The 18,446-nt window shown below is 40.7% G+C and overlaps 1 protein-coding gene across 2 annotated transcripts in view; it reads right to left on the reverse strand.

The window, feature by feature from the left end:
* LOC139540710 (E3 ubiquitin-protein ligase UHRF1-like) overlaps positions 1-18,446 on the reverse strand; it is a 49,211-nt gene that overhangs the window by 17,909 nt on the left and 12,856 nt on the right. The window contains exons 1-3 of one of the 2 annotated variants that reach the window (XM_071344602.1): positions 12,497-12,625; positions 437-599; positions 66-332 (exon numbers count right to left, since the gene is read on the reverse strand). In XM_071344602.1, coding sequence (XP_071200703.1) covers positions 66-332; positions 437-589 — 420 coding nt within the window. In that variant the 5' untranslated portion in view covers positions 590-599; positions 12,497-12,625. Of the gene's footprint in view, positions 1-65; positions 333-436; positions 600-12,496; positions 12,626-18,446 lie in introns of those variants that run through there. The other variant, XM_071344603.1, reaches the window with a different exon arrangement.

The raw sequence follows: 18,446 nt of genomic DNA on the forward strand, positions 1-18,446 counted from the left end.
TTTCACTACATCAAATGATACCAATACAGCAAATATTCATCCTTGTAGAGATGCTCCATGTTTACCTTGTAAAAGCCAAATCCCGGGTCGACCAGGTCTGGTGTGTCTGTTTGGGCAGAGGTGCCAGCTGCTTGCACCTCTGTCTCCGAGTGGGTCGAGCTCTTGTCCGACTCGCTCTGTGCCGAGCCACAGCCAGAGTCAGAGTCAGACAGCTCAGCTTCTTTGTCCTTGCTCTTGAGGACAGCATCAGGGGGCGTAGCCTGTCTAACAAGCAGCTGCACTATATCATTCAGCCCCACGTTGTAATCAAAGATGGTGTGGCTGTCCTCCATCTGGGATCAGAAACAAAACATATACATTGAGACATGATTAGTAAGGACCCCAGCAACTCTTTTTTGTAACTGAATTGCAACAGAAAAGTAGCCATCTGCCACACCTGCTTGCCCCGGTAAAAGAGCCTCTGTCTTTCTGGCTCAATTTTGAAGAGCTCTGAGATCTTGAGGCGCAGCTCATCCACCTTGGTGAGCTTGGACAGTGAGTCAATCCGATGAGTCTCCTTGCCATCCATGGTGCGCACTTGAATCCACATTGCAGCTGCCCTGTGCAGAAGAGAGCCAAACTGTGGGTTAACAGCAGCATGACATCTAACACACTCAAGTTGAAAAAGCAGTGTCGTTCAATGTTTCTCCACTTCTTTCCTTTGAGTACTGTATTACTGTGCCAACTATTGATTAATACCATTGATCAAGTGGATCAATATCAGTAAAGAAAGGCTTCCAAGTAATTTAAATGCCCAATGACAAAGCAAAACAACATTCAACAAACATGCCATACTGATTTTAATACAGTGTGGAAAACTGTATTACTAAGCCACTCCTACCCCTTTTAAATACAGCTACTGCAACCCCATCATTGTATCAAACAAACAATGTGGCTTCACTACCTGACAATGTTTTAAGCACACTGTTTCAACACATTACCCGCCAATTTATGCTTGATCCAAAAATGGCTTTGTATGGAGGGTGTGACAATTGTGGAGCCTCCAGAGGCATGCAGAGGCCAAATTGAGCTGCGTACCGCATCTCCGTGCGCCTCTCAGATTTCTTAAGAATGCGGAGGGCTCCGTATAGCTCCGCATTGACATAATTGGTTGACGATAGGTGGGGGCGGGAAGTCGGGTATAAACACAAACTCACTTTAACAACAGCGCTGCTGTGCAAAACACAAGTCGTATGGATTCCCTGACTTCTGCAGAGGCTGTATCACCATAAATTCTACACGGCCAATGCATACGTCGGATTGACCATGCGGCGCACAATTCGCCCAGCGTCGTCCGGGTTAGGGTTTGGCCGGGGGAGGCCGTCATTGTAAATAAGAAAATGTTCTTAACCGACTTGCTTAGTTAAATAAAAGTCACAATTATTATTTATTTTTTTAAACATGTACTGTATGTGTAGATAGTACATTTTATGTTTTCAATATATCAAACTTTCTACATATTGATTTGGACAAACTGTTTTGACATTGGGCTATTTATCTAAATGTCTTGTCAACAGGAAGCAGCATCATTTAACTTAGGAATATAAATTGAACATATCCAAATGGTACTGTACTTAAATCTAGTAAAAAAAAGACTTCAAAAAATATAACTGCTGAAGGAGTCTACAAAACATACTGTGATAGATTTTTATGATACCTGAAATCACCAAACGGGCTTGCCCTGCCTAAACATAACTACAGACTCGAAACTTAAACATAAGCTAAGTATGGCGTACACTACACGATTTTGGGCTCCGATTTTAGCTTTCCAGGACAAGTTGAGATCGGAAACAAAATCCGTGTTGTTTCCTACTACTCGGGGCAAAGCAATCAGACGCTTGTTTACCTCTTGAGAATACAGGGGGTGCTATTTTCGCATTAGCATAATTTGCTCTACAGATTAAACTGCCTCTTATTCAATTATTGCTCTTACTATATGCATATAAATAATACCATTGGAAAGAAAACAATCCCTAGTTTCTAAAACCGTTTCAATTTTGTCTCTGAGTGATACAGAAGTCATTTCACAGCACTTTCCATGACCAAGAACATAAAATCAAGATGTGTTATGCTGGCTTCAAAGCTCTGCCTATATATGGTCGTGCCCCCTATGACCAGAAACACACTTCATTCGCCTTCCTCTGGTTGTCAAGAGGACGTCAGAGGAGAAATTCTTTGTTTATCTGGGACTGACGTGAAATAGGACCCATTTCTTTGGCGTGACCGACAACTTCCGGTTTACTGAATCGCTCGAATTTGAGCTGCGATTGTGTACTGTTTTGCTGGCGTTATGTATGAAAACTATCTCCGTGTCGAATTTTGTTTGATACATGTGACCATATCATCGTAATGTATGTTTTTTCAATATAGTTTAATCAGATTATTTGAATTTTTCCGGGAGTTTTGCGGTGTTCCGTTGTCGGATTGTATTTACGTTTGAGAAATCCGTGCCACTCGACCGGTACCTGTGCTAAATGGAGTGGGCAAGGAACAATTCTGAACGGAACCAACGACTCATCTTGACAAAGGACACTTTGATCAACATTCTGATGAAAGATCAGCCATAGTAAGACCCAATTTACGATGTTATATCATATCTGTTGTGCATGTGAACTGGCCGTGGGCGCCTAGCCGAATCTGCCTGGTAAAAATATCGTGTCCTTTGCTAACGTGGTTAGCTAATAGATTTACATATTGTGTCTTCCCTGTAAAACATTTTAAAAATCTGAAATGGTGGCTTTATTCACAAGACCTGTATCTTTCATCTGGTGTCTTAGACTTGTGATTTAATGATATTTAGATGCTACAAGTTACTTGTGACGCTATGCTAGCTATGCTACTCAGTGGGGTGGGGGGTGGGGGGTGCTACCGGATCAGGGTTGGTGACTCGTGAGAAGTTAATGTTAACGAGTCAGACGCAATCTGAGGGCTACCGATCCAGTCTTTGAGCCATTCCAATATTCTCAAACGTTTGATTTTTCCGGCACAAAATCTGCAACGCTCATAAGTGGGAGAAGTGCAAAGACAAGTTTTGAGAATGGTGATCAGCAATTGCCAAGACCTCACCAGCTTATAGTCCTAAAAAACAGAAATTAGTTACCCCTGGTTCGTTCAGCCATTCCTATGGGGTAAATTAATGAGGAAATGAGGTTTTGGGATAAATGCTGAACATAAGGTCTGAGGTTAACACATGCTTAGATCGTATAGGTTTTGTTCTATGAGATATTAGTCAGTTAACATGACCTTAATGAAGCCTTGGTGCTTGTTTTGATTACAAATGCTTCAAAATTCACAAGTGACACTAGCTGATGATCTCATTGTACAAAACTTAAGATCTCCTAAGCCGGTGTTTAACACAGACCTGATCAACAACAAAAACATTAATTTCCCCATAAGAATTGACCAACGAGCTGTGGAGTTAGTGCCTACATAAAGACGCCATTACTATTGGTGATGAGACCTCGCCAGAGAAGAAGCCCGTGAAATTACGTTGTTTCGCATCACCCAGAATGTGTAGACTTGAGCATGAGCGATGACTAACTCAGGGCCTTAAATAAACGGTTTGGTCCACCAGCCACTGTGGCAGATAGAATTTATATATTTTACCAGCCACGCAGATCTTTAACCAGGCCAAATATTTTGCACCAAACTAAAAAGAATGACCAAGCATTGTAATGTTTCTAAAACAAGAAAGCTTGTGAACAATACAAATGTAAATAGCCGGGAAACAGAAGGACAAAGATTCACTTTGTAAACTTGAGTAAAATACACATTTTATGCCTGTGCGCAACGCCTCCAAAAATGAATCCGTACTTCACTCAGTGTGCACAGCTCACCCTGCCAGGCAACGTTACTGCGCCCGTTGGGTTGTAGGATTTGTATTTCTTTGTGCCATTAGCAGCTATGTAACAAAAACCACAGATACACTATGGAGCCAGCTACTGCAGCATTTTTAGAAAACTAACTGAAATATACTTTCTTACACACCAATAAATAAATCTACCTGCATGTGGAGGGAGTTAATTGTATGCCCTGATACTACTAGTAGGCTATGTGTTTGTACTTGTGTTTAACTAAAGTATCAAATCGTTACAGCTCTGAAGTTCACAAGCAATGTTAATCAAGTCAAAATGTTGGTTAGATGGTACAACTCCATATGGCAAGCGTGAATGTCTGACTGAAAACGTTTGAGGCTTGCTTTTGAGCCACATCTCGTTCTAGCTACACTGACAATGTTCACGAAACAGCATAGTATCAAGAATCTTCACGACCAAATTAAGAATCTTGTGGTGGGACCCGTCTGTGCCACATGGTTTAGGAAAGAGAGTCGTTTAATATGAGAGGCTCAGCGATGTTAAGATTTAAAGTTGTGTAGTGCGCACCCAGCATAAGTTATATTGACAGCCCATGCATTTGTTTTATTTTACATTAGCTAGCGAGCTTAGTGTTCAGCTGGGAGGAGGCTAGTTTCCTCTGGCAGTGATTAGGATGGGGCACACACAGGGTTAAAATGAACACCCGCCTAAGGTGGGTAACGTTAGACTTCATTGGCGCGTAAGAATGTCCATTTCACCAGCCACGGTGGTGGGTCAGAGAATTTGGGGACAGTTTTTTTTTTTTTTTTTAAGGTATAAGTTGGTTGAATTGACAAGAAAGTCTACTAAAGTATAACTTCATCCTTGTGTTTCTTGGCCAGTTACGTTTTATTCACATGGGACACACCCGAGACCAGGTGCCCCATATCACTGACAACCCGCGCGCCACCGACATCTTACGGAAAACAAGAGCAAAGAATTCAGAAAAGTGGGAGGGTAGTCAAAGTAGGTTGTTTTTCAATGTTAGTTTGAGTTCGCAGTCAGAATATTTTCCATCACATAGTGCGTGCCCAAATTACCATGGTAACAGCCCATCCCTTAAAGCGAAGGCTGAACATTTGGCTCACCTAATCATTGTGCAGGGATCACTCCAAAAAAACTTATATAAACTTTGTCATCTCTTTTAATTAGAACACTCAAATACTTCAATTGTTCTCCAATAATGATTTGTATGCTTCTACATTTCTACTTAGATGGACATCAGCGTAGAGCCCTGAACTATAAAAAGTAGAGATGCAGGATATGTCGGTGAACATAACGGAATCGGACGATATTAGCTAAAAATGGCAACATCGGTATTGGCTGATGTCTAGTTTAACGCCGATGCGCAAAACCGATCTCAAAGCTGACGTGCATACCTATATAACGTAGGTACGTGACAATGACGCCACGTAAAATTTCGCTCTAGACGTGCAACACAGCATTCCTAAACTAGCCCACAATGTCTGCTGTGTGGATCAAGCAGTTAACAAGTCAAGCAGACATTTGAAAGAGTAACAACATTTCAGTGAGACAACTCAAATGGCGAAATCCATTAAGGCCAAGATAATGGAATTAATTTCCCTTGACAATCAAACGTTCTCTGTCGTGGGTGATGTTGGATTTCGCCGACTGGTCAAACACCGGTTAACACTACCAAGTGCGCTATTTTTCCAATGTTGCCCCACCGCAGTTACACAGTAATAGCGTCACTGTTATTACCTTCACGACATACATACTATGGAATGCCGTTTGGGTCTTTGCGTGTCAAAAAAGATACAGTAGCACTGTCAAAGCGGTACAAAAAAAGTCTGCAAACAAGCAAACACCGGCCACGAACGATGTGTTTACAATACCGCGTTGGTAATAAAGCATAATATGTTCGACCGCAACTTCTGGGGTAGCTAGCTTTAGCTTGGTACCTAGCTAGCACAATACAACCAGCCTGAAAACAAATGACCAGTAGAAACTGCAGTCATTTTCATTATTCTTAGCAATGATTTAGGAATCTTTGTGATAAGTATTAGCTAGGTTGCCACTTTTTGTTCGCCTATTGAAATTGAACTTCAATTCATGAAAATAAATAGCTAGCCAGTTACTTAACCCCGTTGCCCAAAGCTAACGTTATAAGCAGCCAGCTAGCTTCATCTGGCTAGTGAGGCTCGACCGGACCAGGTTATGTAGCCACAATAAGGATTAGGCGCAGGTGTGGACTTTGCGGGTTGCCTTCAAAATAAAAGTATGGCATAGTTCTACTATTTGTATTAATTTGCATCACTGTCAATGACATACTTTTTTTTGAAGGCAAACCGCAAATCTGACCGCCATTAACCTGTCGGCGAGGGTAGCGGAACCCCGTTCCCAAACAGCTAATGAAATTACAGGGCGCCAAATTCAATCAACAGACATCTCATAATTCAAAATTTCCCAAACATATAAGTATTAGACACCATTTTATTATGGTATTAGACACTGTGGTTAATCCAACCACAGTGTCCGATTTCAAAAAGGCTTTTCGGCGAAAACACAACATCATTATGTTAGGTCAGCAACTAGTCACAGAAAGCATAGAGCCATTTTACAACCAAAGAGGAGTCACAAAAAGCAGAAAGAGATAAAAATGAATCACTAATCTTTGATATTCTTCATCAGATGACACTCCCGGGACAACATGTTACACAATACATGCATGTTTTGTTCGATCAAGTTCATATCCAAAAACCTCAGTCTACATTTGGCTTTGCCTCCAAAACATGCCGTGAATTTGCACAGAGCCACATCAATTTACAGAAATACTCATAATAAACTTTGATAAAAGATACAAGTATTATGCACAGAATTATAGATATACTTCACCTTAAGAACTTCTTGAGAATACAGGGGGTGCTATTTTCCCATTAGCATAATTTGCTCTACAGATTAAACTGCCTCTTATTCAATTATTGCTCTTACTATATGCATATAAATAATACCATTGGAAAGAAAACAATCTCTAGTTTCTAAAACCGTTTCAATTTTGTCTCTGAGTGATACAGAAGTCATTTGACAGCACTTTCCCTGACCAAGAAGAAAAAAGCAAGATGTGTTATGCCAGCTTCAACGCTCTGCCTTATATATGGTCGTGCCCCCTATGACCCGAAACACACCTCATTGGCCTTCCTCTGGGTGACAAGAGGACGTCAGAGGAAAAATATCTTGTTTATCTGGGACTGACGTGAAATGAGAGCTAATTCTTTGGCGTGACCGACAACTTCCGGTTCTCTATATCGTGCGACTTGGAGCTGCGATTGTCTTCTGTTGTACGGCCATTATTATCTCCGTCTCGAAGTTTGTTTGATACATGTGACCAGATCATCGTAATGCATGTTTTTTCAATATAGTTTAATCAGATTATTTGAATTTTTTCGGGAGTTTTGCGGTGTTCCGTTGTCTGATTTTATTATCGTTTGAGAAATCCGTGCCACTCGACCAGTACCTGTGCTAAATGGAGTGGGAAAGGAACCATTCTGAACGCAACCAACGACTCATCTTGACAAAGGACACTTTGATCAACATTCTGATGAAAGATCAGCCATAGTAAGACCCAATTTACGATGTTATATCATATCTGTTGTGCATGTGAACTGGCCGTGGGCGCCCAGCCGAATCTGCCTGGTATAGCTATGCTAATTTAGCGCTACATTTTGTTTTCGTTATAAAACATTTAATAAATCTGAAATATTGTTTGGATTCACCAGATGTTGGGCTTTCAATATCTGTACGCTGTGTATTTTTCTGAAATGTTTTAAGATGAGTAATTCGTTATATGACTTTGGTCTCTGTAATTGTTCTGGCTGGGTCAGCACTATTTCAGATTGCAGCTGCAATGTAGAACTGTGATTTATACCTGAAAAATGCACATTTTTCAACAAAAAAAACTATGCTATACCATAAATATGTTATCAGACTGTCATCTTATGAAGTTGTTTCTTGGTTAGTGGCTATATATATTTTTATTTAGTCGAATTAGTGATAGCTACTGACGCAGGAAAAAACTGTTGGGAGTAAAAAAATCGTGTCCTTTGCTAACGTGGTTAGCTAATAGATTTACATATTGTGTCTTCCCTGTAAAACATTTTAAAAATCTGAAATGGTGGCTTTATTCACAAGACCTGTATCTTTCATCTGGTGTCTTGGACTTGTGATTTAATGATATTTAGATGCTACAAGTTACTTGTGACGCTATGCTAGCTATGCTACTCAGTGGGGGGGTGGTGGGGGGTGCTCCCGGATCAGGGTTGGTGACTCGTTAGAGGTTAATGAAACCGCTTTGTCAGATTTCAAAAAAGCTTTACGGAAAAAGCAAACCATGCAATAATCTGAGTAGGGCGCTCAGAGACCAAAACAAGCCAAACATATACCCGCCATGTTGCGGAATCAACAGAAGTCAGAAATAGCATTATAAATATTCACTTACCTTTGACGATCTTCATCAGAATGCACTCCCAGGAATCCCAGTTCCACAATAAATGTTTGTTTAGTTCGATAAAGTCCATTTATGTCCAAATACCTCCTTGTTGTTCACGCATTGAGTTCACAAATCCATGACGCGCGATCACTAGGTCCAGACGAAAAGTCAAAAAGTTCCGTTACAGTCCATAGAAACATGTCAAACAATGTATAGAATCAATCTTTAGGATGTTAACATAAATCTTCAATAATGTTCCAACCGGAGAAATCCTTTGTCTTTAGAATTGCAATGGAACGCAGGTTGCTCTCACGTGAACGCGGTCAGCTCATGCCACTCTGGCAGACCTCTGACTCATTCAGCTCCCATTCCCCCCTCCTTTCCAGTAGAAGCATAAAACAAGTTTCTAAAGACTGTTGACATCTAGTGGAAGACGTATGAAGTGCAGTATGACCCCATAGACACTGTATATTCGATGAGTTGAAAAACTACAAACCTCAGATTTCCCACTTCCTGGTTGGATTTCTCTCAGGTTTTCGCCTGCCATATGAATTATTTTATACTCAGACATCATTCAAACAGTTTTAGAAACTTCTATGTTTTCTATCCAAATATACTAATAATATGCATATATTAGCAGGCAGTTTACTCTGAGCACGCTTTTCATCCAAACGTGAAAATGCTGCCCCCTATCCCAAACAGTTTAAATCAAATAAGAACTGTCTTATAAATTAGGGTAATTTTAGATGACACCTAGCTATATAGTTACCTAGCTAACTGTAGCTACTGAAACAGATGTCGTTTTGCTATGTTTTGGGGGAAGAACATTGTTTGCATCCATAAGCTAGCTTTTTTTTTTAAATGACCTGCACTGTAGGTGAGCGAGACAACTTTACCAGCATCATAGCAAACGTATCGATAAATCATTGTGACATGAAATACGAGTGATTGATTACACTGTAATAACTACGGGGAAAAAATGTGAACGCGTTAAATTATTATGTGACGTGCAGTCATATTCAGGTGTTATTTATTATTTTTCAAACATTGTTATTTGACACGTCAAACAGTTTTAAATTATAGATTTTTTGACAGGCAATGACCCAAACGGTGTTCCATAGAAATCCTGGTTGAGAATGAAACGACAGTACAAATGAACAACGAAACAGCACAGCAAGTAAGTGAAAGAAATAGGTATTGATTATGTTTTACTGGTAATGGGGACATGCGTAAATGCCAACAAAATAATGTTTTGGTCAGTGTAGTGTAACCTTTATTTAACTAAGCAAGTCGGTTAAGAACAAATTTTTATTTACAATGACGGCTTACCCCGGCCAAACCTGGGCCAATTGTGCACCGCCCTATGGGACTCCCAATCACGGCCGGATGTGACACAGCCTGGATTCGAACCAGGGACTGTAGTGACTCCCCTTGCACTGAGATGTAGTGCCTTAGACCGCTGCGTCCATGTGTGTGTTAACTATACTAGAATGCTTAAAAGGCCGCAAATAGTTTAAGTGTCGGTTATCGGAGTTTTTTGGCAAGGAAAATATCGGTATTGGCCAAAAATGTCATATCAGTGCATCACTAATAATATGCCATATCACTCAGCAATTTGTGGCAGGGGAGGCACTTTGTTGATTCTTGATGTTCAGCTGTAGAACTGTTTCGACCATTTTAACATACATTCGTTAAAAGACCCAGGTCCACGGGGCCTCCCGAGTGGCGCAGCAGTCTAAGGCACTGCATTGCAGCGCTTGAGACGTCACTAGAGCCCCGGGTTCGATCGCAATCACGGCAGGCTGTGATTGGCCCAGCGCTATTAGGGGAGGGTTTGGCCAATCACGGCAGGCTGTGTCACAGCCAGTAGGTATATGGTTCATATTGGCACCGAGGTCAAAATAATTTTGTTTTGGATAGTTGGTTCCCCTCTCATCAATGGCTATTGAACCAAGCATGACATGACCATGAAAATTGTATATTCTGAATCTGGGGATTGAAACAATTCGACTTGTGAATTTTTTTTAAGATAAAAAAAAATCATTCTCCATCCTCCTGATTCAGAATATACAATGTTCATGACATGCTTGGTTTAATTGCTTTTGACAAGAGAAAACCGAATATCCAATATAACACGAGCCGACTAAACTCCACAGTGAAGTAAGATTGATATACTCAACTAACGGAGTGGAGCAGAGACCAGGCTTTGTGGAATTAAGCACAAATGCGCATGTGTCAATTGAAACTCAACAAGGAAACAGTAGCAGGGTTCTACGCTGCCTTTTTTTTATTAAAAGGAGCACGTGCTACTAAATTGAAAATGTAAGGGCAAAAAATTAAAGGAGCACAATATTTGAGGTATTAATAGTATAAATTGTTATCAATTACAAAACATTTTTTCCAGGTATCACAGGAAAATATTTAGGTGCATATGTGTTCAAAATGGTAGCACTAACAGGCTGACTATATTATATCTATATTATTCAATTATTGCAAATAATTACCCACTGCCAACGAGCGTCTGCTGTGCCAAGGGCTAAAATAGAAGTCAGTTCTATTTCTGACGCAGATCGCGCTGCAAGTCCTGCCTCTCCCATCTCATTGGTTTATAGAAGCAGGTACCCACTTGCCATCTCCTCATTGGTTATACCCACGTGGGTGACTGAAAGACGAACGAGGTCGGTGGCAGTAAAGCAACCATATTTATGACAGTTGCCAAACGCAATATAAAGTCAAGAGAAGAAAAAGCCTAGGAGAGATGACTAGATACGATTCGGTTGACCGTTTTATGTGTGGATTAATTGTCGGAGTAGAGGACCTTGTGCATTTCAGGTAAAATAACACCAATGGTTATATCCCAGGACAAACAGCAAGCTAACTAAATAGGACAAATTAGCTAGCAAGTGCAAGCTAGCTAGCGTAATTGCCATAAAGATTTAATGCTTTTCGACCGGGCCCCAAATGAATGTAATTGGTTCAGAGTTTATTTTGATATTTTAACCTGCCCGTCGTGATCGCGTTTGGTGTGGGGGGACAAAATTAATTTATGCATGATGGCGCACACGCGCAGCCGGTTTGGGTTCCATGTAACGTTTGAGAAAAATAAAATAAATAAAGTACTGATTTCGGCAAAGAAAGGCTCCCAAGTACAGAGAACAAACATGTGTTCAAGGTAAGCATTTCATAATTCAATTTTGTTAAAATATTGACCTTGGGCAAATCGATGTAGTCGCAGCTGAATTCCACAAAGCCAGGTCTCTTTTTTTAGCAGTCCTTCAATCTTCTCGGTGCTTTTTTTGTGTTTTTTTAGCAGTCCTTCAATCTTCTCGGTGCTTTTTTTTGTAACAGTCCTTCAATCTTCTCGGTGCAACAGTTGGGATTACGGGACAATCCTGGGTGCAACGCATTTATAATCCCTGGATTGGGGTGTTTTTTCCAAGCCAAGACATATCTTGCTGCTGGCTCCGTGGTGTCTTATTCTACACAGGAAACCTGTCCGACCCTAGTGCTGCTGTAAGCAAGCGGATCGGAACTGCTGGCTACCTCGGTGTCAAGCCGAACCATATACTGTACCTACAGGCTCTCTAAAAAGTTAGAGCGCCGTTTAAATAGATTTTATTTAAAATTCTGGCTTGTAGGGAACATTTATGATATCAGGCAATGGGTTCAGTAGTTTGATTTAATCATGCTTCACATTACTCACTGATTTAAAATCAGACTACTGTTCTAGACAATAGGTACTTATATAGGTAGTTACAGCCTGATTAAATCAGACTACTGGTGGATGTGGTAATCGACATTGACAGCACACCACGTTACATTAGCCTAGCTAACGTACAGTAGCTAGATAACGCTACAACATAACGAAGGTTAGTTAGTATCTAATAAATTGTGGAGTTGAAGTAGGTCGCTAGGTAACCAAATGAAATACTATTACATTGATCACACTGACACGTACCTAGTGAGTAATGTGAAGCATGTAACGTTAACGTTCATTTCCCTCGACAAAGTTTAACTAGAATATTTCGAATTCACCCTCCCAAATGTTAGCAAAGTTAACGATAGCTAGCTTATTCACTGTGCCAAGTTTCAGCCAGTTAGCTAGCCAGCAACTTTCAAAATACCAAACTTGTCAAAGTAGAAACATTTATATTACCTGTTTTTTCTTCCAAATGCAGATAATTAAATGACGTTTAGTAAACCGTCAAGCTTAATCCGTACACAACTCCTCTGTATAGACTGCTGTTAGGGGGACTGAATCAATAAGAATCTTCAACAGTGTTTCCCCGCCTGCCAAAAAAAATCTTTGTTTCACTATTGGCTATTAGCACTTCTGAGTTGCTCTCTGAGGGGCTATAATGCCTGTCAATCAAAACTGTGACCGGAGTTTAGCCTCAGCGCGCGAAACTAGGGTCTCTTGTCTTCCGATAATTTGGCGCGAGATTATGTAAATTAGAGTACAATCAAAGACAGAAACGGGACTGTGTTTTACAAAGTTCTATCACCACATTATGCCTGAGAGAACACAGATCGGAGTTGGACACCACACGATAGATAGCAGAAACCAAATAGCCGTTTGTCAGATTTAACAAACAAAAAAAATGCATAGAAGCCTTTCTCAACATAGAAAACTGCTTAGTTAGGAATTGCTACAGCCATGTGCTGCTGTGGCGCCTGATGTTATGCGTCCAATGTTCCTGTCTCGTTGTTCAGTTTGGCGGGAGAATATCATGCCAAGTGTGAACAAAGTAGTCAGTTGTTGTTCACAAGACATTATGAGATAAAAGCCTAATCAAATTGGACAGTTTACATATCCCATAATTGTTTTTACCTACACTGTTTCTGAATGAGACTGTTTGTAGACTAACATTTGATGTTGATTGGGATGAGTGTTTGTTGTAGGTTACTACTAGGACAAATAATGTAGCAAGGAAGTACCACCAGTACAATGTTTAAGATCTTTTTTTCCCCTTCTGTTTTATTTGAGATTTTTATGCCTCTCGTCCATCCAAGCACCAAAACCATTCACCATGTTTTAAAGGACAGCATCCTGCTCTACATTGTTCTAACCAACCACTGCATTACATAATTTGCTCTTTCTAACCACTTGTATCCTGTCTCCCAAGTCCTAACATGCTGACCAAACCGCCAGCGTTGAATGTATGAGCGTTGCAAAATAAATGTACACACAGTGGCTTCAGAAACTATTCAAACCCCTTGAATTAAAATGTGTCACTGGCCTGGACACAATATCCCGTAACGTCAAAATTGAATTATGTTTTTAGAAATAGTTTCAAATGAATAAAACATTTAAAGCTAAAATGTCGAGACAAGTATTTTCTTAAGTCACAAAATAAGTTGCATGGACTCACTGTGTGCAATAATAGTGTTTAACATGATTTTGAATGACTACCTCATCTCTGTACATACAATTAAGGTCCCTCAGCAGAGCAGGGAATTTCAAAACACAGATTCAACCACAAAGACGAGGGAGGTTTTCCAAAGGGCTCATGTTGGTAGATGGGTCATAAAAATAAAAATAAACAGACAATGATATATCCGTTTGATATTCATTGTCTATTCCTAACTTAGTTGCCAGAAAGGAAGGAAACAGCTCAGGGATTTCACCATGGGGCCAAAGGTGACTGATAAAAACAGTTCAAGTTAAGTGGCTGTGAAAGGAGAAAACTGTAGTTACTCCACAATACTAACATAATTGACAAAGTGAAAAGAAGCCTGTACAGAATACAAATGTTCCAAAACATGCATCCTGATACAGTGTTATGTTTGGGGTAAATACAACACATTACTGAGTAATACAACACATTACTGAGTACCACTCTCCATATTTCCAAGCACAGCAATGGCTGCATTATGTAATGGGTATGCTTGTAATCATTAAAGACTGGGGAGCTTTTCAGGATAAGAAAAAACAGAATGGAGCTTAGCACAGGTAAAATCCGACATTTTGCACCCACACTGCCACATCAACGAGCATCTGTGTAGCCAGGCGCTAAAATAGAACATGGTTCTATTTGTGACGCGCTGCAGGTTCCGCCTCTCCCATCTCATTGGTTTTTAGGAGCATATACCAACGTGGGTGATTGAAAGATGGAGGTCCACACTCCAGGTGGTAGTGGTAATGCACCTTAAAAGTTGGTTACCAACCGCCATATAAAGTCCAAAGAGAAGCCTGAAGGAGGAGAGATGACTAGAAACAAACTTTTACCCTTTTATCTGTGGATTAATTGTCAGAGTATTTCAGGTAAAATAACAACCTAATGTTTATATCACGGGACAAATTAGCTAGCAACAGCAAGCTATCGAGCTAAATTGCAATAAATGTTTCAAGCTTCGACCTGTCTCCAAATGAATATGAACAAAATCGAAATAACTTCACAGATCTTCATTGTAAAGGGTTTAAACACTGTTTCCATGCATGTTCAATGAACCATAAACAATTAATGAACATGCACCTGTGGAACGGTCATAAAAAAGACTAACAGCTAACAGACGGTAGGCAACTAAGGTCACAGTTATGAAACTTAGGACACTAAAGAGGCCTTTCTACTGACTCTGAAAAACACCAAAAGAAGATGCCCAGGGTCCCTGCTCATCTGCGTGAACGTGCCTTAGGCATGCTGCAAGGAGGCATGAGGACTGCAGATGTGGCCGGGGCAATAACTTGCAATGTCCGACAGCTAATCGTCCTCGCAGTGGCAGACCACGTGTAACACCTGCACAGGATCGGTACATCCGAATATCACACCACACCTGCGGGACAGGTACAGGATGGCAACAACTGCCCGAGTTACACCAGGAACGCACAATCCCTCCATCAGTGCTCAGACTGTCCACAATAGGCTGAGAGAGGTTGGACTGAGGGCTTGTAGGCCTGTTGTAAGGTAGGTCCTCACCAGACATCACCTGCAACAACGTTGCCTAAGGGCACAAACCCACCGCAGGACCAGACAGGACTGGCAAAAGGTGCTCTTCCCTGACGAGTCTCGATTTTGTCTCACCAGGGGTGATGGTTGGATTCACGTTTATCGTCGAAGGAATGAGCGTTACACCGAGGCCTGTACTCTGAAGCAGGATTTATTTGGAGGTGGAGGGTCCGTCATGGTCTGGGGCGGTGTGCCACAGCATCATCGGACTGAGCCTGTTGTCATTGCAAGCAATCTCAACGCTGTGAGTTACAGGGAAGACATCCTCCCTCATGTGGTAACCTTCCTGCAGGCTCATCCTGACATGACCCTCCAGCATGACAATGCCACCAGCCATACTGCTTGTTTTGTGCGTGATTTCCTGCAAGACAGGAATGTCAGTGTTCTGCCATGGCCAGCGAAGAGCCCTGATCTCAATTCCTATTGAGCACATCTGGGACCTGTTGGATCGGAGGGTGAGGGCTAGGGCCATTACCCCCAGAAATGTCCGGTAACTTGCAGGTACCTTGGTGGAAGAGTGGGGTAACATCTCACAGCAAGAACTGGCAAAGTCCATGAGGAGATGCACTGCAGTACTTGCAGCTGGTGGCCACACCAGATACTGACTGTTACTTTTGACTTTGACCCCCCTTTGTTCAGGGACACATTATTCAATTTCTGTTAGTCGTGTGTCTGTGGAACTTATTCAGTTTATGTCCCAGTTGTTAAATCTTGCTATGTCCATACACATTTTTACACGTTAGGTTTTCTGAAAATAAACACAGTTGACAGTGAGAGGACGTTTATTTTTTTGCTGAGTTTAGTTGGTTCAGAGTTCATTTTGATATTTCAACCTGTGTGTCCTGATCGCGTCTGGTGTGGGTGGACCAAATCAACATGCACGCAAAGTGGTCTGGTCAGCATTTTACAGTTTTGACTTAAATCTACTTTAAAATCTATGGCAAGACCTGAAAATTGTTGTCTAACAATGATCACCAACCAATTTGACAGAGTTTGAATAATTTAGGGAAAAAAAATTATGGGGCAAATGCTGCAAAATCCAGGTGTGGAAAGCTATTAGAGACTTACCCATAAAGACTCCGCTGTAATTGCTGCCACAGGTGCTTTAACAAAGTACTGAGTAAAGTGTCTGAATACTTATGTAAATGTCATATTTCAGTTTGTTTATATACATTTGCTACATTTCTAAAAACCTGTTTTCTCTTTGTCATTATGGGGTATTGTGTGTAGATGAGTGAGAAATAAAATATAATTAATCCATTTTGAATTCAGGCTGTAACAAAATGTTTAATAAGTCAAGGGGTATGAATACTTTCTGAAGGCACTATTCAATAATTTCATCCAAACTGCTTTGCGCAAGAAAGTCCCGCCTTACCCATCTACTTACTGGTTTTTAGGAGCTTAAATAGGACGAGCAATGTCAGAGTGGCATTGACTAGAAGACGGCTAACCTAATATTTATATATTTCTTAATGCCATTATACTTTGAGGTGTGCATTGTTAGATACTACTACACTGTTGGAGCTAGGAACACAAGTCTTTCACTACACCCGCAATAACATCTGCTAAATGTGTATGTTACCAATAACATTTGATTTGAACTAGGTTTCCCCTCTATTTGTGGATTGTCAGAGTACAGAATATTTTGTATGACTCAATGGGTCAAAAGATCCAGCAAAAAATTGACCATGTGCATTTCAGGTAAAATAACCCAATGTTTCTCCCAGGTCAAATTAGCAAGCAACAGCGAGCTAGCTAAATGGCCATGAATGTTTGTTTTTCGACCTGTTCCCAAATTAATATAGTTGGTGTTGGTATTTTAACCTGTGTGTCATGAACGCATCTGATGGGGATATGGGAATAAACAAAATCATGATGGCGCACAGAGCCGGTTTGGTCAGCATGTAACATTTCCATGTGTTTCAGTCTGATGAGTTTACTTGAACCTGAACCCGTCTTGTCCAATTATTTTGTCAAGTGATTGTTGTGAATCAGTTCCTCAGCAGCAGCCAAGAAACCCATAAAGAGCATTATAAGCAGAGGAATATCCAAAGTCTTTGAAATGAATGGGAACCTCGATACCGTGATTAAACCTCTATCTAGAGGCCACAAATGAAAGCATATCATTCTCCAGAAAATGTAGTGACAAAGTGGTCTAAAAATATGATGGTGTTACAAAATATCAGTTGTACATTTTTTTAAATCTTTCCACATTGTACATTTTATTCTGAAGGTCAGTTGCCTTCCTACTGGATTCAGTGTGTGCGTGATGTGTGGACGTGTGTAGAAGTGTGACCTCTGGTCACCCCAGCTGGGGAGAGCTGCTCTCCATCTCCTCCACTGTTTGTGTCCTCCCAGTCCCCTTTATGACCTGAAATTATGTGTGTGTGTATCCTTAGTCTAATGAGTGCTCTCTGTAATGGAGGAACAGTGTCCAGATGGCAGTTCATCATGGTGACATTATTATTACTCATATTCAGCAAGTCAGAGAAGGTCTATGAACTGAAGCGCTCTGCTTTATGAGTGTAGATGTATTCAGTGCTTCCCCTACAGTTAAGTAGACTGACGCCTAGTTACACTTCCCCTGTATTCACAAAATAAAAATGCATGATTTTGGGTCTCCAAATTGTGAACGTTTTTCTCCAACACGTATTTCTCTAAATACACAGACATTGCCATAAACGTGACTTATTTGTTGTTGAATTTTGGGCTGGTGTTTCTATGTAATACTACTAGCCACCTAGCAATTTTATGAAGTTGGCTTTAGCTAGACAAGATATGTCTCCGATCTCCCAACTAGCTACCAAGATGCCATTGCAGGCTATCAATCAAGTTAGAGTAGCTAGCTTGCCTAATTATCTTAGCTGGCATGCCTACTGGCAAGGTTGGTAGACTTTTTTAAAAAGCAAGCAATTACTAAATAAGACTCACATTCCTTTACATTTTTTGCAGCGATGCAGAGTAGCATGTTTAGTTTCTTTAACAAAATAACCACCAATCAGGATACAGACAGCTCAAAAGGTATGGTTAGATATGCAGATTTTTTTACTGACTTAAGCATAATGATTAGGGCTCTAAATTCTCAGGAAAAAGCCATTTCAGGTTTTAGAAAAATGTTAACTTCCTGACAGAGCCCCCTTCCAGACCACCCCCCAGGTA

The sequence above is a fragment of the Salvelinus alpinus genome, chromosome 16 (genome assembly GCF_045679555.1).
Source record: "Salvelinus alpinus chromosome 16, SLU_Salpinus.1, whole genome shotgun sequence".
NCBI classification, from domain to species: Eukaryota; Metazoa; Chordata; class Actinopteri; order Salmoniformes; family Salmonidae; genus Salvelinus; species Salvelinus alpinus.